This window comes from Pyrus communis, chromosome 14 (assembly GCF_041283825.1).
Source record: "Pyrus communis isolate YQ-2024b chromosome 14, ASM4128382v1, whole genome shotgun sequence".
Classification (NCBI taxonomy): domain Eukaryota; kingdom Viridiplantae; phylum Streptophyta; class Magnoliopsida; order Rosales; family Rosaceae; genus Pyrus; species Pyrus communis.
In genome coordinates this window covers 25,880,001-25,905,000 of record NC_142578.1, presented here as the reverse complement: position 1 = coordinate 25,905,000, position 25,000 = coordinate 25,880,001, and the positions used below count along the sequence as shown (strand labels likewise).

Genomic DNA, 25,000 nt, shown 5'->3' with positions numbered 1-25,000 from the left:
TGCTTCCTTTGGCGTTTTGGCATCCCAAATGTGCTCCAACATTTCTTCTTCTATTGTGGTCTTTAAGGCAAACATTGATTTGCCTGCTTTAATTTTCCACTTCCGCAAGACGTCGTTAGCATCTTCCGCTGCCGGTTGTGTAACTTCACTACCACCGACAACCTCCCACAAGTCTTGACCTTGAAGGTAAGACTCTATACACGTTGCCCACGTGTTATAGTTTTGGTTGTTGAGCTTCTTGATTCCTCCAACAACTTGAAGATCACCCATCGTATCGGCAAGACTTTGACTACACCGAACAAGCTTGAGTGACTACCGTGCAGAGTAATACACTACTCTCGACACAAAGAAGCTCCCTCTCAAGGTTTGTGATAACCCCAGCAATAATCTCAAGAAATCTTTTCTGATGTGGAAGATCAGTCAAAACTGCAACCACAGAGCATACTCGGAATTTCAAGAGACTTTACAACCAATGCTCTACCAAGAACGATCCCTGACCGACCTGGCTCTGATACCAATTGTTGAATAAGAAGAGTATCCAAGATAACTCTAATGATCCCAAGAAGAAGAAAATAGAGCACACTCTTAAAGAAAGCTCACAAAACAAACTAATTAGCAAAGCTTTTCTTATTTAGCTCTAGGCTTTGTTTTTCCCTTGGATGATATACAATGCTTGGGGACTTGGGTATTTATAGCAAACCAAATGAAAGCTACACCACACACTTAATTAAACTAAGATTATTTACTACCCCTCAAAACCCATTAATTGCACCTAATTTTTTCCACTCAACCATACCTAACATTGTCTAACTTTCCACTCAACCATACCTAATTTTGACATTGATTCTCAACAACTTGTATTATAGCCATGACGCTTTCTCTAATTTTTTGTGGCTGATTGCACGATGAGTTTACATTAAGTGTAACAGTAATGCATCTGATTCATTTACTCTTTGAAATGGTGTTCTTCCTCAGATCTTATGGCCCTTTATCGTGTTGAATGTTCAGAACTACATATCATTTACTGAAAACTGTATGTTGTTACTAGTCGACTAGAAAACTGTACGTTCAGAAGTACATTTTTTTTTTTTTTTTTTGAGAAGAAACTATAACAATTTATTAAAAGTGAAAAGTGAAAGTGAAAGCACATACTTTTCCTTGTGGAAGATCTGGCTTATAAGGAAGAAGTGAAGTGGAGATAGAGAGGTAAAGTGGAATGGGCTAAAGAAGGGGACGGTAATACTAAATTTTTCCATAGAATAGCAAGTGGGAGAAGGAAGAGAAACTATATAGAAAGGTTGGAAGTGGATGACAGGGGCAGAAGAGAGAGAAAAACATATCGTTAACTTCTTCAAGTCCCTGTTTAGTAGCAACGAAGGGGCATGTTGGGGCTTGGAAGGCATCAATTAGGCCTCAATAAGTGAATCTGAGGCAGCTTGGCTTGAGAGGCCTTTTGAGGAATCGGAAGTACAAAGAGCAGTCTTTGATTGTGGAAGGGATAAATCGCCAGGACCAGATGGTTATTCCTTGCAAATGTTTCAACATTGTTGGGAATTCTTGAAAGTGGATATTTTGAAGGTCATGGAGGAGTTCTTTGAGACAGGGATAATAAATGCGGTGACAAATGAAACATTTATTTGTCTAATTCCAAAAAAGTTAGATTCTTTGAAAGTGACGTGCTCTTTTAACTTCCTCTTTTACTGTTGTACAAGCGAAAACAAGAGAGATTTAATGAGTGAGGGGATACTTTACTTCCTGAGATTGTTATAATCTAGCAAGGTTTCTTCTAAGGATCTTGGATTTCTTTATCAGTAAAGAAGTTGCGTTTTTGGTTGTTTAATTAATTTCTACTAGAATTGCAAGATAAAAAGGGATACAAGGGAGAAGACACACACATACACACATATATATGTTTATTTTTTATTTTTAAGATGATAACATTTCCTGGGGAGAACTGAGAAGATATATAAACCGGCAAACAAGTTTATTTATCTTAGGAAAGTAATAGTATTTCCATATTCACTTTCAGGTTATTACAACTTTAACATCGAAAATTAGAAAATTTGACGAAGGTGGTTTTCTTATCAATTAGGGTTTATACAATGCGTGTCGGATTCTTTACCTAAGTTCCTAAGTTTTTCTGTCAGATTAGTCACAAAGGCTCACTGTCAAATTCAATGAAAGGCATTGAAAGCAGAAAACAGAAAACAAAATATCGGAGTTGACTGCTGTTAGGATGAGTTTGCAGTTAAATTTCATTGGAAACATTAAACTCGACAAGGATTACCAGAACATACAATTACCACATAACAAGAACACAAAGGAAACGAAAAAACTTGAAACAAAAGTTGACAAACAAACAACCAACGACATAAGAAAAAAGGCTGCATACTTTTATTTAGACCATGTTTTAGTACCCTGAAAACTAGTTGTCAAGTTAGTTAATCCCCATAAGTGATAATGCTGTCCATTATCTTGGCCACTACCTCCATAGAATCCCTCAGCTTTTTTATGCTTTTGTTAAGCTTCTCACGCTTCACTGCCACTGCCGGCGACTCCTCCAACATCCTCTCGATTCCCCCGCAGTAAGGTCCCATCAACTCGTTCACAATCTCAGCTTCCATCTCTTTGTTCACAAGGTTAAAAACAGACAGCTGCAAGTGCAATGCCATGAAGTCCACAAACCTCCTCAAAACAACCTTCCAATAGGCAGCCATTCTCATTTTAAGGTCATAAGCTTGAGCTAAAACATGCGGATACTTCCTCAGAACACCGACTTCAACTTCCCCGATGCCTTCTATGGCTATGATAGAAGGTTTATTCTCGTCAGTTAAGACTCCATGAACGAATGAATTTTGAGTAGCCATCAACTTGTTCCATTCGGAAACATAATCAGCGTCGCATGTATAATCTGTCAGCTTTTCCATCTCTACAAGCTCCAGCATCCACTTGATTGACCTTTCCTTCATCTTGGCCATTAGATTATGGCCGGCACGCCTTGCTGACAGCTGCAGCTGATAATAGTTCTCCGAATTACGCATCAAGACAGAAATAACCGCCTCTTCAATGTAGCTCCACACTTGTTCCACAAATGCAATCGGAATACTTGAAATTCCATTCACTTTTCTCTGCAAGATAATGTGGAAAGCATTGCGCGGAAGAAAGTTCGGAAGTGAAATACCTTTGTTCTCCTCCAAGATCTTGATTTCCTCCATCAAGAAGTTGCTCTTTGCATCACTTTCAGGACATCTGTGAAGTTCATCCGAGTACTGGTTGAGCATCTCAACCAATCTAGCAGTGCAGTGCATGCGATTGTCTTCCGCATACTCATCAAATTCTCCTCTCAAAAGAATCTTCCTAAGCGATTCCTTAGCCAAGCCAATGATTTGCATAAAGGCCGTCATGGCCTCAGCAACAGACGAAAGACTCTTGGGCATTTTATTCAGTTCCATAATGCAAAAATTCAGCCTGTCATTGATCTTCTTCACTATATCGGGTAAATTTTTTGCTATGCTGTTTGCTTGAATATGGACTAGCTTGTGTGCTAAAACTGGAATACCGACAATGGATTTGTCAATTTTCGAAAGCAGCGGATGGGTTTGGAATAATTCATGAGCCATCGCCCCTGCCTCCTCATAAGTTTCGTCACCAATCCTGTTCCTTACACAGACATAACCAAGACCAATGTTAACGTCATCTCCAGTGACCTTCTCAAGTAGTCCTTCTGGTGCCTTGTCCACTTTCGTAACCACAGCGAGCGTCCTCTCACCAGTTTTATCCACACTTTGTGACATCCGGATTGACTCACACGTCGTAAAATCCACCGTAGCAGACAATACATTCAGAATAATACTTTCTTCCGGCTTAATATACTCCATGATCATATCTTTGATCTGATCATAAATATTTTCTGGTTGACCTTGGACCGGAACCCTAGTGATACCCGGAAGATCAACCATAGTCAGATCCGGAACCCCATTCTTCTTCACCAACAAAGTCAGTGGGGTGTTAGAAATTCCCTTACCTCCCCCTGCAATAGAACTTGTAGCTTTCATAATATCTTCGGCAATATTTTCTTCATCAGTACGATCAACTCTGCCACTGTACTCCAAGGAAAATTCAGGCTGAGGACTCGAGTGGTGTTGCAGCCTCATTATAAGAGGCACTCTCGTGCAGATGCCTTGGCCCCGAGGGAGGCTGATACCGGCCAAGGATTCGAGCACGCTTGACTTGCCGGATGACTGATCACCCACCACCACAATCGTTGGCAGCTGAATTCCTTCATCCATCACCATCAAGTTGCGTAACTTGTCTACCGCATCCAGAAGAGGACGGATCTTGTCATTGTAGGACGACACAATAGGTGCGGTGTTGAGAGGTATTACGTCTAGTTCTGCTTGAACCATTGCAAGGGAGCCTTCCCCAGTTTGAACTGTAGAACTCGATTTCTTGTGCCTTGCTCCTCTCATTTCTGAATTGTGGCAAGATGATTACTTGATAGAGAAGATATTAGTCAGGAAGAAGTAAGAAAGCTGGTTTTAGTAAGTGCCTTACGCAGAAGGGCTCCTAGTAGTATATATAATTGTTCAGCAAACCTATGGAATACTGCAGCATTTAATTTGTGGAATTGGAATATGAATCGAAGTAAATGACAACCAACCGTTTCAAAACCGCATGCCGATAGAGTTGTGCTTTGGACTTTTAAACGTTCTGCAAACCACATCCCATGCGCTCCTTTGGAGTTTCAAACCCTAACGAGTATTAAATCAAATGATAATGGGTGCTATTGGGACTTCAAATAAACTTTACTATCCATTCAGATAACCGATGACAATAGCCAATATAATTTTTATGCTGAGATGAGCAGCGTGCCCCCACTGGCCTCACGGTCTTTCAAAATTTACCAAACCAAAGGTGTTGCTTGATGAGTCATTATTATCCTATATATTACCCTATTTTTAGATTGTCAATGAACTGATGGGTCCTTGTGGTGGTGGGATTGAGAGGATGCTGAAGGAGTTACCGGCGATAGCCAGGAAGCGGGAGAAGCTGAATAAGCATAAAAATGCTCAAGGAAACTGAGGTTGCGGCCAAGATAATGTATAGCATAATTATTACTTATGGAGATTAACTAGCATATATATTTACTTCTGATTCGGCTTAAAGCACGTTGTATGTATGTTTTTTATTTCTTCTTTTTCAAGGTTATAAAAAAACGTTAGGCGTTAGTCGGGCGACGGGTATGGGTCTAGCGCCTAAGCGGATTTATGTAAATTTATTATATATCTTGTAAATAAGTGCCTATTTACACTTAAATAAAAAAAATAAAAAAAAAAACTATACTTGTATGGATAATAAAAGAATGACAAAATACAAAAATAGAAGTAGAAGAATATACAAAGTACATCATCCAACAAGTTCAATATTTAAAAAACAGTAAGCATATAATCATAATGAGGAGTATTCTTTGATGATAGACTAAATTCTTCTTATTCATGATCCTTGCTTTGAATTGGACTTAGATTCAACTATTTAACGTTATTGTATCTAGTTTATTTCTTCTTCTTTTTTGTATGTATCCCCTCAAAAGTTCTTCAATTCATTTCACAATTGGATGAACTTGTAGTCAATCCATCTTTTGTAAATTAGGTACACTATTTCCATAAGTATACCACCATAAAACTTAAAAATAAAAAAGCACACAATTAATAAATAAATAAATAAATAATCAAATCCGCCTAGGACCGCCCAGAAGCCGCACTGCTTAGGTGCCGCCTAGGACCGCCTAGCTCCAGGCCGATTTTTCAAAACAATTTTCCCTAAATCACAGCGGGTCTTCACTGCCTAATGCCTAAGCAGCCGCCTAGGCCGTTTTTAGAACACTACTTTTTGTTTGTTTCTTTTAATTTATTATTATATCAGTTCATCTAATGGTTATTTTTAATGTTGATTTCATCCTTTTGGGCAAACCAGATCTCTTGCCTTACAGCTGATACTTAAAGAAACAAATAAAAAGAAAACAACATGTTACTGTCTCAATTTTATTTTTTGCGAGGGCAGGTCTTTAATAAAAAAGCTAATTCAAAGTGTCATGCCTAATCACAATCACCACTTGAACTATTAGGGGTGTGCATGCACATATATCACACAAACTATAATTTTGTTAATTTACTAATCAGACTTTACTTTTTGTGTGTGAAGGTATTACGTGCTCCAAGACCTTCTATACGATCTAGTATAAGAATTTCGTTGACTACAACTTGTTTTTTATGAAGCGGGGAGGACATGTTTTACAAGTTCTAATGAATTGAATTTTTACCATAACTCATCCAGAGTCAAGTGGGAAAATTATTCTTGTAAAAAAGCTCACATGTGTTGCTGTCATATTTTGAGGTAAGAGTAATGTTAGCGAGATCAAAATTTTAAACTAAATTTCGCTTTATTTTTAATGAGAAATAATTGTAGTATGTTCACTCTGTAACGTGACTTTGGACATGTTTCTTAATTTTAATGTTAGGGTAGTACTATCCACACACTCATTTTTACTTCTCACACATCCTTCTTAATTTTCGACTATTCCAATGGGCACACCCTTAATAGTCCATATATGATATATGTGCAGTCCCATAAAATTACCAAATTTCTTTTCATTTTTTAAATCATCGCTTACAATTCGCCATGACTTTTAAAAACACTTTATAACCAAAATCAATAGTTTGGCTAAGATGTATATATACAAATATCATTTACATACAATTCAAAATTCTAGCAGAGACTGTTTCGCACTTATTTTTGGAGTGCCAATTTATTCAAGAAATTTGGAATTGGTTTGTCACTCCTCTTTAATCGACCATATGTACAATGTGGTTCCTTGGATAATCTTTTTCAACCGCTTTCTTTGTTGCTTTGTCTTCCTCTTCTTGCCGTTTGTGGGTGCTTGTTGTTTGTAATGCTATTTGGAGCATATGGTCTCTACGAAACAAGATTCGTTTTGAGGGTGCTAAGTTATGTATGGCTCATGCCAAGGCTAGGATTCTTACGTGTTCTAAAGAATTTGCTTCTTTGGTTTTTTCTTCGGTTCCTTCTGCATCAAGTGCTCCTATTTTTCAGACTTGAGGCGTTTCTCCTTTGTTGTCTACTGCCATGTGTTTCATTCATGTTGTATGGAAACCTCCTATGGTGGGGTGGATCAAGGTAAATGCTGATAGGTCATTCAAGTCTACAGGCTGTACAGGTTATGGTGGTGTATTTCGGGATTCTCAAGGTATTTCTTTGGGTGCTTTTGCGTTGTCCACAAATTTTTGTAGTTTGATTGTAGTTAAGGTTCTTGCTGTAATTAAGGCTATTCGAGTTGCCTGTGTGCGTGAATGGCATCACATTTGGTTGGAGACGGACTCAACTATGGTGATGCACTACTTAAACTCTCCTAGTTCTATTATTCCTTGGTATTTGCATGTTGATTGGAGCAATTGCTTGTGGCAGATTCAACATATGCATGTTTTTGTTTCCCATATTTTTCGCAAGGGCAACTGTATAGCCGATGCCTTAGCTAACTTTGGTGCAAATCACGAGTACCAGCTATCATTTCAGATGATTTTTATCATATATTTTCTTTGTAAGTTCTCTTATCGTGTTACTTGCTATGTTATTTCCATCAATGAGGTTTGGCTTTATGTCCCCCTCATTTGTATTTCTATTTTTGTCTTAATAAGATTATGGGGTTGATTTTAAAATATAAAAAAAATTACCGATGGATTTGAGAGCACCTAACAATTTAGGACTCATTCGGAATTAAAATGACTGAAAGCGGTTTTTAAAAAAAAAATGTTTTTGAGCTCAAAAAATATTTGAAGTATTTCATACGAAAAGCACATAATAAGTGCTTCATGCAAAAAGGCACGAATTATGTGCTTTTTTTATGAACACTTTAAGTACTTTTATGGAATTCATTGGTATTTTTTAGTAAGAAATTGATTTCAAAATTATTTTCATCAAAAATATTTTGCCCGTGATATAATTAGACAAGGAAAGTTTATAGAGAGTCATACTTTTGAGAGAGTCTTCTTAGCATTTCATTTTCTCAAAAAAATTAGTCATGATTTTCTAGATCAAGTAATTATTAATGAAAGAGGATCCTCTCCGGATCCTCTTTGTGAGATCTTAGGGATCCTTTAATCACATCTGTTTATCGTATATCGTGCTGCCAGAAATCATTGTAAATATTTTTATTTAAAATTAATTATAAACAGTACCTGATGAAAACTAACCGCACGATATACAATAAACGGATGTGATTAGAGAATCCCCAGAATCCTCACAAAGAGGATATGGAGAGGATCCTCGTTCATTATTAATCACAAGCTAGGTACGTGGCAAAGAAGAGTAAGGCCAAGTGTCTAAACTCCGAACCCTAGTCGTATCAAACCATGCAAATAGATTCGCAAATCACCAGGTCCCAAATGATGAGAAATTTTTCATTGTGACGAGAATACGGTGGTACACCACGTGTTTTTATGTAAGTGGCTGAAAATTTTATTTTTTAAGTTATGTATCACCTAATATACCGGTCACACAAACAAAAACATGAGAAAAGTAGCCAAAAATACAAACGAAAACAGAAAACTGCATTCTGCATTCTGCATAGGCAGTTTATTATATTTAATTAATCTTGTGTTAGTTCCATTTTCTACGCTAACATATTTATTTGTAAGCATCATCGTTTAATTTATTTTTTATAAAATATACTTCATTTTTGATATTCAACTCAAAATGATAGTATTTAATTTATTTTGGACAGTAAAGTAAAAGTACAAAATATAGAAGGAAAATAGATCTATCACATGCCCTATATTCTTGCCTTCTTTACACCACTTTTCACATTTGATTTATCCAAATAAGAACATCCATAAACTATTCATACCAAAAGGGTATAATTTCGTTGGGAAATCCCAAAAACACAAGTAGAGATCTTATTTCCTAAATTTGAAAAGCTAGCCATTTCTTAACATATGGCTGGTTTAATATATTGAATTAGATAACTTTTATATTCAAAGACTATTGAATTGGAAAACTTTCAGGATTTGCCCTTCCCTGTACCAAAAAAAAAGAATTGGATAACTTTCACCTCTTTTATTTTTTTTTTCATGTCTATATACATTCATAAACATATTTATGGTGTGTCGTTCTTATTAATTGTTTTTTGAAATTTAAACTCATTTATCATTTTCGTGTCTAGGTAGCAGGTTATGTAAGAAATTAGCATGCATAATGCCCAAACATGGTAAAGATATTGTCTTACCAAATAGATTTTTAATGTCTAGACATGACCCGATGACCCAATAACCACCTACTTGTTGAGATATCCCCAAATCTTTCATTTTCTCATGTTGTTTTGTATAGATTTCATGCAAGAAATTGTAAGACCTACCTTAATGTACTTGAAATTGGAAAGAAATATCCATTCCAAAATAATCAAACACGACCCGTTTCAAACGAGTGTGGTTCGGATCCTCTACTTATTGGGTCGAGCTTGACCCAAAGGGCAACTCTTCTTGAACCGAAGCATGTAAACCTCACCCATCTACCACCTCAAGCCCAAAGAAAACTATTCGACGACACCAACAAACCAACAACTAATCTGAAGAGAGTTTCACAACCCAGTTCGTCGTCGTCGATTACACCGAAGTTTCTTCTTCTTACTCATTTAATTGTTACAAATTATTTTATTCTCTTCAGTCTTTCTCTCCCTGTAATTTCTATATGTGAAAGTTGATATCAAAGATTTCAAATTTGATCAAATGGGTTCTGCTTCTGCTGCTGCAAATACGGCGTCTTTGATTACTGTCGTCCCTGTTTCTTCGACAAAGTTGGATATCCATGACAATTTTCATATGGGTTTCATCTCAGACGTGGTGGGTCGATCGCAAAATTTACTGCCGCCATCTCTCCCAACGGCTCTGTTTCTCATTCTTCTTCACATGGGGTAGGCCTCTGTTTCTTCACCTCTCTCTCTTTTCCTGCGTATTATTTTATTTTTTCCTGGAATTTATATCTTGAGCTGTTTATTTATGTTTAATTTTCTTTTACCTTTTAGTTTGATGCGCTGATTCTGTATCAATTTTTGTATTTGTATTTGTGAGTTGGGAATTTTTTTAGTAAATAACCTCTGATGTTGGTTGCATTTTACTATTGATAAATGTGGTTCCACCAAATGACACTTACAAATTGTTGTTGATGGGAATGATGCTTCTTCAATTGTTACTTATCTTTTTTTCCTATTTGCTGCTAATGATTTGTAGCAAGAGTTGATTTTTAACTGTTTCTAATTGGAAATGGATTAAAGGAAGTTCATTTACTAATAGAGGTGCATGTTTTCATAAGTTTGATTCATAACCTCGTCGAGCATTTGGAGCTCGCTATGACTGAGGTGTTTTGATTTGATTTGATGGCGTATAAGCTTTTCTCAGTTTCTCGGTCATTTTAAGAGTGTGACCAAGATTATCTCTGTGAGGAATGTTGAGGTTAGGGATTGGAAGTAAATGAAAAGGGTTGTCTTTTTATCAAAAGCTGAGGCGAACATTATCTTTTGAGAAAACTTCGAGGCCTTACCTAGTTTGTAAGTCTCCGTTAAGTTCCAATTGACGAAGATGTTGTTTAAAACTGTTGAAATCATACTGCCTTAATTGAAAGGAGGCCTTACCTAGGATAATATCTAGCTCGTTTGGGGGTCTTTTTTGGTTCTTAACTACACGAAATGTGCATTGAGATGAATTGTTATCCTGAATGAGTAAATGTGAGAATGTCGCGTGATTGACGGAAAATGATGAAATAAGATAATGAATTCCGAAGGGAAATAAAACTTTTCAATGAGTTAGATAGGTATGTATCTTATTCAGCGTTTATTTGATGTTGTAGGCTGGGTGCTCAGCTGGAGATGCGGATAAACAAAGAAGTAGTCTTGAATCTCTGTTTTGTTATGATAAGTCTGTACCGGAAGGGAGAATCGAGAAGCCTATTGGGATGTCTTTGACTGAGAAAATCATTGGAAACAATACCCGATGTTTTGACTGTGAAGCTAAAGGCGCAGTCCTTTGCACCACTTGTTCTGGTTCTGGCCTGTATGTTGATTCAATACTGGAGAGCCAGGGTATTCTTGTCAAAGTTCGCTGCCTCGGTAATTAGCTCATCTTCTCATAACTGAGTACATTTGTTGATTTGAAAAAGAAAACAATATTTGCACTTGATTGTCAATTATTAAAGTTTTATAGGTTCAGTTGAGTATATACTATATATGGCCAATGAGAATTTGCTAACGCGATTGTTGCTCCATGTAGGTTGCGGGGGAAGTGGCAACATTATGTGTTCAGAATGTGGTGGCCGCGGGCGTCTAGGATTACCATACTGGTTCGCTTATCTTCCTTGAATTTGCTGTATGTGCAAGTAACTTGTATTATAGCCATGACGCTTTCTCGAATTTTTTGTAGCTGATTCCACGATGAGTTTACATTAAGTGTAACAGTAATGCATCTGATTCATTTACTCTTTGAAATGGTGTTCTTCCTCAGATTTATGTGCCCTTTATCGTGTTGAATGTTCAGAACTACATATCATTTACAGAAAACTGTATGTTGTTACTAGTCGACTAGAAAACTGGATGCAGAGGATCCTACTCGACCGCTCCTGCGATAGGCTTGATCACTTGTTGATAGCTTGCGGTTCTTATGCTTGGAATCTCTGGAGCTCTTCAATACGAGCAGGTATGGTCGAATCAAATCTAACGCTCTGTGGATCCTCAGAATACGCCACGTAATAAGACGAAACACATGCTTGTGGCCATGCCATAGCAACCCGACACTAAATCACATACATCAAAGCCGAAGTTAGAACACATTAGTGTTTTGATATTGCTAAGTTAACTGAGGAAGGATAATTACAGCTGAGTTTTTACCATGAAATATCCGATGAAGAATGCGTATATCGAAACTTCTGTAGCATAGCTTTTGTGAATTATAAGAGCCCAGGTCCCGCTCACTAGACTGCAGATTGCACCTACTGCCACCCCAGAAAGAAAACAGAACGATCCGGTGAGATCGGAGTCGATTAATTCTTTCAGTCCTTCGTTCTCGAACTTCTCCCAAGTATCTGATGATGCCTGCACAAACCCCTTATTATACGCACTAACGTGCACAAAACCCCAGCGATTCCCGTACATCACCAGCGTCGAAGCCATTCTTGAATAGCAGTTGGCACACGAAAACAGAAACTCGTCGGTGTCCCCTGCAGTCAGTTTCATGGCTCGGGCTGAGCCGCGAACAACCCCAAGAACCGGAACCAAGATGGAGCCGATGCAAATACTCCCAGTAAAGTGCTTAATGGTGTCGCGGGAAGCCTCACGTGTGTCAATCTCTATTCCAAATGCGAAGTTCATATACTTGATTCGTGAGATGGTAACTAGCAGCGTGTTCTTGATTACCTGCATCGTCCATGCCATGCTTAGCAAGATTACAGCGATGAACAGGGCCTTCCAACTACTTCTGATGGCAGTGGCTCTTCCAATGCCGGCAACCAAGAGACACAAGTAAAGAATGCTGACGAAAATTGATTGAATGACTAGTATTGTAGTTTTCGGAGGAGGAAAAGCAGTGGAAACTGATAAAACTCGAATGGTGTAGTTAAAACGGGGACTGACCCAACAGCCATACAGAGACTGAATGAGGGCACAAACGATGGCAATCACACCCGCTGCCAAACTTACACGAGAACTTATGTATATAAGTAGTACACCAACTGCGCATGTTAGCAGAGGGCTGAGCGAGAAGGCTACCTGGATGGCTTTTGAAGGGCTTGAGCTAGTGATCCACTGCCATATGAAAGCAACAGTTGCAGAACACCCAATTGCAGTGAGCAATGGAGGGTAATACTCGAGGGGTCGGAAATGGCGAGTGCGAGTGGTGAAGATAAGGCCATAGAGCGTAAGGAAGATTACGAAGATGGTGATGAAAATCAAGTGCAAGTAAAAAAGAAGTTTAAAGAGCCTCCTGAGGAATTGTCCTGCCGTGGTTGTTTCGGTTGGAATGTCGATAGGTTCTTGCGTCTGCATCCACCGAAAACGAACTGGATATATCAATGAACAAGAAGATCAACGAAAACCGACAAAATCTATATTACAGAGAAAGATGCAGTGAGAAAGAAGAAAAATTGGTGACAGAGATGAAAGCCAGAGAAAGAAACAAGAATTTGGGTTAGAGAGAGAACCTTGATTTGGTTTACGGATGAAGGTCTGACTTGAACTTGCATGTGGATGTTCGTGGTGGTCTCTAAACTTGCCATAACTCGATGCACATATGCCTTAATCGCGTCGAAATTCCGAATTCAACTGTCCTTTCTCTTACAGAAATTCTGGGATGGTTTCTACCACTTCCTTTGCCTCCAAGTTTCAACAAAATCAGACGCGCCCCGGCCTTCGAATTAAACTAATCCTAGGTTGTGTTCACAGAAATTCTTCGGCCGTGGTTGTTTCAGTTGGATTGTTGCTAAGTTCTTGCGTCTGCATCCACAGAAACCGAACCGGATATATCAAGACCAACGAAGACAGACGAAAATGATATCGGAAAGAGGTCAACCGCAAGGACTGTGTTCTTTCTTCTAATTATCTGTAGGGGGTAGAGAGAGAGAGAGAGAGAGAGAGAGTACAAGTACTTATGTATTTCAATGGCTCCCAATTCGACTGTCGCTTTCTTTGCCTCCAAGATTCAACAAATCATCAAATGGATGGAAATTTCCGAGATTCGATTTAAAAAGACGACTGACCGAGTCTTACACTACGACAATTTTTCTTGAGTTCAGATTAACTTGTTGGTCACGTACTGTCACTGTTGGCATCATGTGCTGGTTAGCTGCCACGTGGGCGTTTATGTTTTGCTAATTGAGAGAGGATCCTCGCCTGATCCTTTTTGTGAGGATCCCGAGAATCCTCCAATCACATTCGTTGATCGTATATTGTGCGGTTAATTTTCGTCAGATACTGTTTATATTCAATTTTAAATAAAGAAATTTACAATAATTTCTGATCGCACAATGTACGATGAATATATGTGATTGGAGGATCCCGAAATTCTCACAAAGAGGATCCGGCGAGGACCCTCACTATTGCTAATTAGGGTTATTAGGTAGGTCAGCAATGGTGACGTGCTGCGCAAGAATTAAAACAACTTCTGGCTGGCCCTGTGTTTTCTCTCGTGAAGTAGTTGGGCTACTTTTTTTTTGTTCCGGACGGATTTTCTATCTCTTTTTCTTTTGGGAAAAAAAGTTGTTTATTCTGTTAAAAAGAGAGAGAGAATTGTTTGGTTCAGCTGCTAACTGATTTGTAACCACTTTGGGGGCAGACATAATTACAGGGTTGCCCTTCAACAGTATTTGGGGGCAGTTCAATTTTAAGGTGCCAACTACAACTACTTGCCAAGAAATGCTATGGTGAAGTTGAGCTACTATATATTTTGTTGGTACATGGTTTTGGCCTTATTTTTGGGCCCCATTTTGGGCCTAATATAAAAATATGTAAAAAAGAAAAAATTTGAAAAAAAAAAACACTAAAGGAGGTTGAGTCCAAGTTTTGTTCTTTCAAAGGGCACCCTTAAAGGCTCTCATGATGAAAACCGAAGAAACAACTAAATGTGGATTACCCCAAATTCATGTGAACTATAAGTTGTTGTGTGTTTGTGTGGTTTCACTAGTCTCTATCTCGTTGGTCCATAATTTGGCATAAACAATAGGATAGAGGGAATTAGAAATGTTCGTCATGAGCATTTGCAAAGGCATGTGCAATGAATTTGTAAATGATTGACTTCAAGTAGTCATTTGCCAAATTTTCTCACTTGTTTTGTATTAATGTTTATGAAATGCATTTCTAATTTCTCATATATAATAGTGTGTAGTTCATCCCCATTAACTTGGCCTCAAATTCAATTATTATTATTTATTTTTTTAGAAAACCTCGATGGAAAGAGAGAAGTTTTATTGATATCGAAAAAAATAGTATACCTAGTCAAGGGGGACATAAATCTAACCCCTCATAATACAAGAAAAAAGAATAAAAATACATGAAAAGAAAGGGTGACATAAACCTTACCCTTGTAGAAACAAAAGCAACAAAGATACAAGAAAAAGAGGGGAGGAGGACATGAAACCTAATCCCTCTAAAGCTGAACCTAAAGGTCTAAATCTGCAAAATAGAACAAGGAAAAATTCAATCACTTGAAACTTGGAAATCTCTCACCAAAACATAACGTAAATATTATGAGTTACACAGTCAAACAAAACACATTTGTCAAACTTTTAGTGCTTTATCAAAAACAATAGCACAAATATATTGACTACACTATTAATATAATGTTCTGTTCTAATAATACAATGTTACGTGAAAACAAAACTTACATATATCATTGTATCATACCCACATAACACCATGATAATGGTGTACTCATGTCATAAATATCTTCATTTCATTAAGTTCTTGTCATTGCTAAAAAACTAAGCAATTAACCAACGCATCACCAGAAAACTAATTAAAACCTTAAAGATCTCCCCCACCCAACAACAAGTATACAGTGACTGACACATCTAAATCGCCTTCACTTTAAAGCAAGGAACCCAAACTTCACTTCCAACACATTTCCTAATCTCTCCTTCATTGGCTTTACAATTAGAACTCTCTCTGTCCTTAACCATTTTAACCACTCTCTTTCTCTCTCTCTCTCTCTCTCTCTCTCTGTAAACATTCTTCCATCACCAAAATCTTTAGCAATGGCCATAAAAGTTTATGTAATATCTTTCCTCCTAACTTCAGTTCTCTTCTCTCTCCTATACATCCCAACTAGGTTAAAAATCCCCATCCACAACTTCAAGCCAGTCATAAACTACTTCAACTTAACCACCGTTTCCAGCAACAGCACCACCAAGCCATATCCGGTGACATTTTCCTACCTAATCTCTGCATCCAAAGGCGATTCCATGAAGCTAAAGCGCATGCTGTATGCCCTATACCATCCTGGAAATTACTATCTAATCCATATGGATTACGCTGCACCAGAAGATGAGCACAGGGACATTGCTGACTTTGTGGCTGGAGATCCAGTTTTTGGGCAAGTTGGTAATGTTTGGGTTTTGGGAAAACCTAATTTGGTCACTTACAGAGGACCAACCATGCTTGCCACTACTCTTCATGCATTGTCTTTGCTCCTGAGGACTTGGGATTGGGATTGGTTCATCAATCTGAGTGCTTCTGATTATCCTTTAATCACTCAAGATGGTATGGTGAGTGCCTTTTTATTTTTGTTTAATTTTGTTTTTGCTGCAATTAAATCCATTTTTTGTGTTGGGTTTTTCTTACTTAAATTTCTTGCATTCTTACATAATTATTAAAATTTGTTTTCAGATCTGATACATACTTTTTCTGATTTACCAAGAGATCTCAATTTCATACATCACACTAGTCGCTTGGGTTGGAAGCTGTGAGTCTCTGTTTTTTTTTTTGTTTGTTAATTTATCATTTAGTTCTTGCGGTAATTAAGTTGATTAGAACAGTGCGTTTGCATTCTCCTCTCCACTCTTCGCTTATTGCTCCTTATATTAAATTCGCATTTTAGCCAAAATATTCTATGAGATTTGCATAACTTCTCATTTTGGTCTCTGAGTTTGTCTACAATCAATCATTTTGATCATTATGTGAAAATTTTCTATAAAATAAAAATAAAATAACAAAAATACCCTCAATTTTGGCGACCTATTGTTTATTAAATTAAGGATAATTTTATCATTTTGGTCCTTACTTAACATAATTTTTCATCCAATAACCAAAATGATTGATGGTGGACAATCTTGGAACCACTTCTATTGATTTCAAATCTTAAAAACCAAAATGAAAAGTTATGCAATTCTCATAAATTATTTTGATTAAAAAGCCTATTAAATTAGAATATTACTATGATGAAAATAATAATTAGTACCCTCTATACCCCTATATTGTTAAAACTAATTAGTGATTTTGCAGGAATAAGAGAGGGAAGCCAATGGTAATAGACCCAGGACTGTACAGCCTGAATAAATCAGAGTTGTGGTGGGTTATCAAACAAAGGGCTCTCCCAACTGCTTTCAAGCTTTACACAGGTTCAACCCCAACTCCCCAATTTTTTTCTTATTAAAAAAAAAACTTTAAAGAAAAGCTTTCGATATTGTTTATTTTAACAAAAACCATATTTTTACACTAAAAAGTCAATCCTAGTACTATTTACTTTACCCTTTATTTTGTTTTTATCGTTAAAATTTAAAGTTTTCAAGTCTTTTTTATTAGTTTTCCTTATTAAAAATGATTAATTTCATTAATTAAGTTAATAATTATAAATTAGAAAAGAAAATTAGCAAATAGATATATTTTCTTCTTTTATTTTGGATATTGCTATTGTAGTAGCACGCAAACTTCTAACCAGTGAGCAATTTTTCATTGTGCTTAGAATACGGCACCAAACGTCATAATAAAATTAAAGAAAAATTAACGAAAAGTCTAAAAAAACTTCATTTTTAATGAAAAGCAATTTTTAAAGGTATAGTGAATAGTACTGAGAAAATGTATAAATGTGATTTTTCGTTAAAAATGAATAATACCGAAAGTGTATTGTTAAACCTCTCTAAAATTAATGGAAGTTTTTTTCAAGTTGTCAATTGTGTAATGGGCTGTGTCCTGACATGCTAAAAATCTCTTCCGTACAGCACAAGCATCCAAAGATAACACGTCTTGTTGTTGTGATAGTTTACTTTTGTGCTTCTTTTTCATTTTTCATTTTTCTTTGTCTGTATGAAATTGGTTCACACATTCTGTTCTGTCGATAACATTTGTCTTCGTCCCCTGGTTCACATTTTCACATCTACTTGTAAATTATAAATCAAATTTTGAACTTGATCAGTACTTATAAGTACTTTTCAAGTTTAGGAAAAAGGAAGTCGACGTGTATAGTTTAGATGTCAGAATCTTAAAACTAAATGAGCAAACTAGTCGTACTAATTGAGATTTAATTTCCTTAGCAAAGAAAAAAATTTGATATTTTTCAAGGTAACCATTTATCAAATTTTAATGAACTTGTTAATTTGTCATTGCTATATATATAAAGAAAGAAGGCAAAAATGATGAAACTTTCATATTACCCAAATTGTCTATTTTTTTTTCTTTTCAAAAAGATGAAAAAAAAAGGTTAAAAAAAGTCCACAACAATTAAGTTCATTATCCTTCAACATATATTTAATAAAAATAATAACAACAAAAATAAGTAAAACTAAAACAACGAAATAATAAATAATATATTATTAACCAGAAAAATAAATAATAAAATAAAAAATAACTAATTGCCACACGAGTAAGCGTGTAAAAAGAGACTAGTTATTTTGAAAACCAATGGTGGAAGGGGTGGTGCTACCTCCTACACATCTCTCAACTTTTGTTGTCGAATTAGATGAATTGAAGAAGATCAAAAGACAAAAATTAACAAGAATGTGTGTGAGGTAAAAAAAAAAAAAAAGTGTATATAACACCATCCTTCAACTACTTATCTCAAATCTTTATCGTCCACATAAAATATTGTTATACAAAAATAAAATAAAAAAACCAGTTAGTCCACTACTTACCAAAAAGTCAACAGAAAAAACAAGGTGGAGAACAATCCAGTTGGAAACCCAGGACAAGTCCATGACAAGATGAAACCGATGATCAAATTTACGGACGGTATGTAAATTGCGGTCGTTTTCATTTGGGGAAACTTCGAATGTCCCTTTCACCGTTTCTTTATTTCCACTTCTTCTTGTAGGTTTAGTGGGCAGTTCGTATTTATCATGATGTTTATGCATCACTTAATAACATGCTTTGGCATTTTTCTCTCCGCTCTGCCTAACTATTGTTGGCTGAACCAAACTACTGACCAACACTACACGCATCTTAAACGTAACACGAAAAATTCAAGAAATTAAATTTTAATCGATAAATAACCATAACAAATTAATAATATAGTTGCCAGATTTTGGCAACGTACTTTAAAACTACACTTGGGAATTTGGAAGATGATCATTTTGGCGAGTTTGCCAAACTGGTTTATGGCACTTTCCTTATTTGGAGGGGTGAGGTGGGGGGTTTGTTAAATCTGGGTGAAACTTTTTACTGCATGCGGAAATATGGTGTAGATCGAGTAATAAGCATTGGTTAACTAAAAAGAGTATAAGCATTGGAGAGGGAGCAGAACTACGTCAAACAACAGACACCTGCAATCTGCATGCACCGCGTATCTAAATGATAAGGCCTCTCTTTTATAAACTGCTTTCGCTTGGGATGCACGTGTTCTCTTGCTTCTATAGACTCTTTGAAGTAGTATTTTCCAATATATACACTTGTTATTAAACACATAAATAAATCCATTGCTTGCAAATTTGCAAGTTTATATGAACGTAGTTTAAGTTCGCACGATTTTATTAGGTTCGCACTCTCAGTTTGTTATTGAACACTGCATGTTAGCTAATGTTTCAAAATTGCGAAATATTTGTTTGGAGGGTCACTAGGGTTAGGGACGAAGTTAGAAATTTAATTAAGAGGGGGGCACCTTAAAAATTTTGAGCTCCTTTTTTAGACAAATAAAGCTAGTTCTTTTACAAATGCTGAAAAATTAAATTCAAAATGCCTAATTTTATTACTCTATTGTCTAATTTTGTCTTTAATTGTTGACAATCTAATGCTCATTTGTACTAATAAACCAAATACATGCAACTCAACAAGGTTTAGACATTAGTGCGTGAGAAAAATATACAAGATGGAGGCGCATTTAAAAACTAGAAGATGATTTTTCCTATTTTAATATGATTAATTGAATAATCTGCAAAGTAAAAAAAATGAGAATGATTAATTTAATAATTTGTAATGCAAAAAAATGGGATGAGAGGGGGCATGTGCCCCCACTTGGGCCTTACCTCCCTCTCTCCATGACTAGGGTTATGGATTTGAGATTTCTTTTATTGAAGGAATAACGCTTTCTGTATTACATGTACTAAAGATGGTCGCTAATGTGGGTTGTTAATGTGGTCCGAATAACAACACTTTTACTAAAATGACCATAAAAGTAACAAAAAGCAGTACACTTATTAATCTATATTGATCTCTTGCTTTCACTCCAGGTTCAGCTTGGACAATTTTATCAAGATCTTTTGCCGAGTATTGCGTCGTAGGGTGGGACAATCTGCCAAGGACTCTCCTCCTCTACTACACTAACTTTGTCTCATCACCGGAAGGCTACTTCCAGACAGTAATATGCAACTCCGAAGACTACAAGAACACCACCGTCAATCACGACCTTCATTTCATTACATGGGATACACCTCCGAAGCAGCATCCGAGGTCTCTTGGACTGAGAGATTTCAGAAGAATGATTCTGAGCAACCGTCCATTTGCTAGAAAGTTCAAGAAAAATGCCCCTGTTCTAAACAAAATTGATCGCGACCTTCTTAAACGACATCGCGGACAATTTGCTTACGGGGGATGGTGTTCTGGGAGTAATGGGAAGACGCAAAAGGTATGCTCGAGTTTGCAGAGTGAAAACAATGGCGTTTTAAGACCGGGATCGGGGTCTAGGAGGTTGAAATCTTTGTTAATGAAACTCCTCTCCACAAGGAACTTCAAGAAACAACAATGCAGATGATTCTTTTTATAACCAAAATTAATAAATTGCATGCTTGTAATTGTGTGTTCTCTACATGATTTTTCGAAATTTGGGGCTTTTTTTATTATTATTTTTTTTATATTTTTTTATATATCTTTATGATAATAGCTAGTTAGCTAGCAAGCTTCAAAGTCTTAAGGATTGAATCACTTCTATTGCCTAGTTTGAAGGGTACTCTTTCTATTTTGCCAAGGTAAACCCTAAAGCATGCCACATAAAGGGGCACTAAACAAGCAATTAAACACATTATATTGTTATCTGTTTACTGTGTTTTTTCTTTTCCAACACAATTCTTAACGTCTTATTGTTTGAGTTAAATCACATAGATGATATGCACTTGTGCTTGAATGACTCAAGACCAATTGCACGATAATTTTTAATTAAGGGTTTACGGTTTGGTAAGAGGTTAGCAACTTAGTTGGTTAAAATCATTCCCTCTTGCCTTGGGTTTTTTATTTGACTTTCGCCTCTCTCATTATTGTTCATATCCAACAAAAGAAAAAGATATAGAGCTTTGGTGGGTTAGGCAACATTAAACAAGCAAGCAATAAAAATATTGATTATTACAAGAGTTTACTCGATACTTTGTTGAATAATTTAACTTTGCCTGTTCAAAATTTGTTTAAATTAGAATTCAAATCTTTTTGCATTCATTTTGTGTGTTGTCATTTTATAGATTTTAACATTGATTGACACGTGTCCATAAATTTAACCTTCGTTAACTCTGTTTTCATAAACTTAATACATATCAATCAATAATAGAAATCATACAGAGACCACATACAAAATTAATGCAAAAAAATTAAACTCTTTAAATTAATGTTTTTCAATGCTTTAACCAGCTAAGGAGAAAAAGGACAAGGACTCTCCTTTAATTAAAGTCTTTTTTTTTTGTATTGGATGTGTAGTTGTACTGAAAAAAGTTAAGAGGTTTTACAATAAACCTATTGACTCTATGGATAGTAGCCGAGCAGATGCAAAGTCTCTCTTTCTCGACGTGAGATTCATATTTGCAACATGTACTTGTAGTATTGTGAAGGCTGATTTATACTACGATCACTTCCTCGATCGTATACTTTTGAATTTAGATGAAATCGCCCACAGACAATAACGGTCACTTCACTATTCTTCCACCTTTTTTAGTGCATTATTTCAAGTTCCAATTGAGTAATTAAAAAATTAATGTTCATATTAAATACCCCAATGAAAAACAAAAAAGAAAACAAAGAATCATCATCAGTTTGCAGCTAGCTACTTGACTAGCAGCTACGTACTTCACCAAGAGAGTGGCCCATATCACCCTATATAATCTGGTCAGAGAGCGTCGGAAATTGCCGGAAAAAGTTGGCGGGAACCGAAGGCATGTCATCGCGGAACCATGGGTGGCGCAAGTAGTAGAATCCTGACCCCAACACAAGGGCCTTGAATGGCACCATGTAAGACACCAAGGAAGCTACCACGCAAAACACCACAAATATTCCCGCAGCCCTTGGATCCCTCCAATTAAACAGGGCCTCCAAACGCTCCCCTTGGGCTGCCACGTCACCCAAAAGCGTTTGGGCCCTACCTCCGAGGCTCTGGAGTCGATCGTATCGGATACGAATTATATCTGACGGTCGCGTGGATGGAAACCCGTCGAACTCCTCGTCTAACTCTTCTGGGCTCACAGCATCGAAGTAGGACATTCTCAGGTCCATATTATGTGGGCCCAATTGACGATACCGCGACTGTACCAATAGGATGAAGAAGGCATACATGAATACAGTGGGTAACACCAAATGCAGACAAATTACAACCGCCAAGAGTAGTACGTGCACTAAAACGGTGGTGGGAGGATGAAGCCACGTGCAGATTCCATCAAGCCAAAGGGCCAATGTAGCTGCACGTGATAGGCACCCCAGCACGCGAAACCAGTTGGCCTTGCTTCTCCTCATGCTCTTGAGAAATTTTTTATTATGAACGGAACACGAAGGGTGCATCACATGTTTTTATATAAATGGTAGGAAATTTTATATTTTAAGTTATTAACTTTTTAACACATATATTCCATCATTTACATAATGACACGTGGTATATCATCTCATGTATCGGTCACATTGAAAAATCCCTTCATGCTCCAGTGCCAGAATCCAACATGAACTGAACCATCTCTTGTCCCAACGGCGGCTTGCACCATGCGAGCCGAGCCGTGACAATCCGCATAGCCGAGTTCCTCAGAATATCTTGTTGTGCTGGACCTAGTGGGCGTACGTACTGCACCCTAGGAAGCATTGGTGACGTGTAAGCTTGGATCAAACTAATCCACGATGAACATGAGAATCCAACGGCTATCTCAATCTCTCCCATTTTCTTGGCTCCACCAGGAAGCAACACCGTAAGGGAATATGAGCTCATGTACACCCGATTCATATACAAAGTGGATAGTCTCACACGGATCTTTCCGATCCGGATATCCTTCTCGAGTTTTCCCGCTTCATCGCGCTTGTACCTTTCGTTATAAAAAACTCCAATCGTGAGAACAGTACAAGGGTCGTACACGTCCCAAGTGTACTGCTTGTTCCAGCGTGGATTAAACCGATCAAGAATAGTTCATGTTCGGACCCACTTCGGCCTGTATTTGACAACCACGTATGTATCGGTGGTCCCACACACGCCATTTTTGGTCTTCACCGAAAGCAAATTCGTGGCCCCTTGAAACCCAACTTCCAACAACCCAATCGGCGATTTTGCCAGCTGCTTTGCCGCCGCTCTAACGTCGCTTATCATGTGGGCCGCCTCATCCAGCACGTGATACCCACCTTCTAAACAAACTCGTAGGTGTATTCTTCTTGCGTAAGGACACATCTCATCACCAACCAAATTGAACCACCTAGACTTTGGCATGGCCCAATCATCACTCCGCTTCTCAATACTCGGCACGTGTACCTTGGCATGGCCCACAGAATGTCCAATGGTTACGTCCTCAAGGATCAGGATCCTCTCCTAAGCTAAAGGTGATGATCATCCTGATCAAGCCCATTTGCCCGTTAAAATTTTATCCAAGGGTTACAATTGTAGTCATTGGATAAAATTTCAATGTCCCAATAGGCTTGATTAGGAGGATCCTCACCCTTAGCTAGGGATGTCAATTCTAACCGTTAAACCCATTAACCGTGGATAATCGTCCTAATAGATTGGATTTGGATATGCAAATTCTGGTATGGTTTGGATATGGGGAAAAACCGTTAACTTTATTCGGTTATGGTTTTGGATATGGTTATAGGGGTACCCAATCCATATCCATACCCGGAACCGATCCGAATATTATATATATATATATATATTATATTTTATTCAATTTTGCTTTTTGAAGTCTTGGAATCATGCCCACAATGTGTTCAATTATTCATATCCCTATAGTACTAATTCATTATGCATGCATTAAACCCTATACTATCTTTATTATGCACCAAACATCATACATGGGGCATACCAACAACCTCATCAATTCAATACTCTTATTGTTATACTCAACCAAATTAATTCATTGAATCATTTTATATATCAATTATCAAATATTCCAAGTTTATCAGATTTATCTCTCTTCAAGAGTCTCACTATCAAGAAATTGATGCATGTTGTAAGCTCAATAGGTAATCTTTCATTCTTTTTCATGTTATTTGATTCAAGCAAATTATCAATTAGCGTCAGTTTTTCAGTTTATTACATATGTTATGAGCCCATAGAATTATGCAAAATTAAATCAATAATTGTCTTCTTTTTTGTTGTCATATATTTAGTTTACATGTTTTATCTTTCCTTCGTATTTGTTTTTGTCATCTTTTTCTTTTTTATTGGACCAATTTATTATATTGGCTTATCATGAACAACTTCAAATATATATTGTTATGTTTTTTGTAATTAGATGTGGCTATTTATTGGAAAAATTAGTATCTACTAAAATTTATATTGCGTCAATTGGATAAATATATATTTTTTTTTTGACGAAGATGGATATAACCGATAACCGATTGAAAATTCGTTACTCGTTGAATATGGTTACAGATAATCTCCGATGGTTATTTTGTGGTTATGAGTATGGTTAATTTTCATGGTTATGAGGATGAATATAGTCTTTTCGTCCCCAAACCGAACTGTTGTCATCCCTACCCTTAGCTCAGAAGAAGATCATCCTATCCTCAACGATAAAAAAACAGAAACGGCTCGAACGGCTTGGCGACTACAAACACCAAGTCTTCGTTCCAAGTCGAGTTGCT

At 36.9% G+C, this 25,000-nt stretch overlaps 2 protein-coding genes and 3 pseudogenes across 4 annotated transcripts; 2 read left to right on the top strand and 3 right to left on the bottom strand.

Annotated features, from left to right (window-relative positions):
- Window positions 1–1,085: 1,085 nt before the first annotated feature.
- LOC137711920 (dynamin-related protein 4C pseudogene) lies at window positions 1,086–4,469 on the bottom strand (annotated as a pseudogene). Its single transcript, XR_015955467.1, has one exon. The product of XR_015955467.1 is annotated as a dynamin-related protein 4C pseudogene (transcript).
- A 5,047-nt stretch (window positions 4,470–9,516) lies between these two features.
- LOC137713705 (uncharacterized) lies at window positions 9,517–11,563 on the top strand (annotated as a pseudogene). The gene is made up of 3 exons (XR_011065327.2): window positions 9,517–9,982; window positions 10,915–11,173; window positions 11,334–11,563. The product of XR_011065327.2 is annotated as an uncharacterized LOC137713705 (transcript).
- Window positions 11,513–13,688, bottom strand: LOC137713704 (uncharacterized). Its single transcript, XM_068453045.2, has 3 exons — window positions 13,255–13,688; window positions 11,948–13,093; window positions 11,513–11,853 (listed from the first exon to the last, which is right to left on the bottom strand). Exons 1-3 carry the CDS (start codon window positions 13,327–13,329, stop codon window positions 11,719–11,721), a joined length of 1,356 nt encoding a protein of 451 aa, XP_068309146.2. The 5' UTR covers window positions 13,330–13,688; the 3' UTR covers window positions 11,513–11,718.
- A 1,828-nt stretch (window positions 13,689–15,516) lies between these two features.
- Window positions 15,517–20,763, top strand: LOC137713574 (beta-glucuronosyltransferase GlcAT14A). The gene is made up of 4 exons (XM_068452889.2): window positions 15,517–16,306; window positions 16,433–16,508; window positions 17,048–17,163; window positions 20,203–20,763. The coding sequence occupies exons 1-4, from the start codon at window positions 15,802–15,804 to the stop codon at window positions 20,721–20,723; spliced, it is 1,218 nt and encodes a 405-aa protein (XP_068308990.2). The 5' UTR covers window positions 15,517–15,801; the 3' UTR covers window positions 20,724–20,763.
- Window positions 20,764–22,045: 1,282 nt separating this feature from the next.
- LOC137713295 (multiple C2 domain and transmembrane region protein 14-like) overlaps window positions 22,046–25,000 on the bottom strand; it is a 33,617-nt pseudogene continuing 30,662 nt past the window's right edge.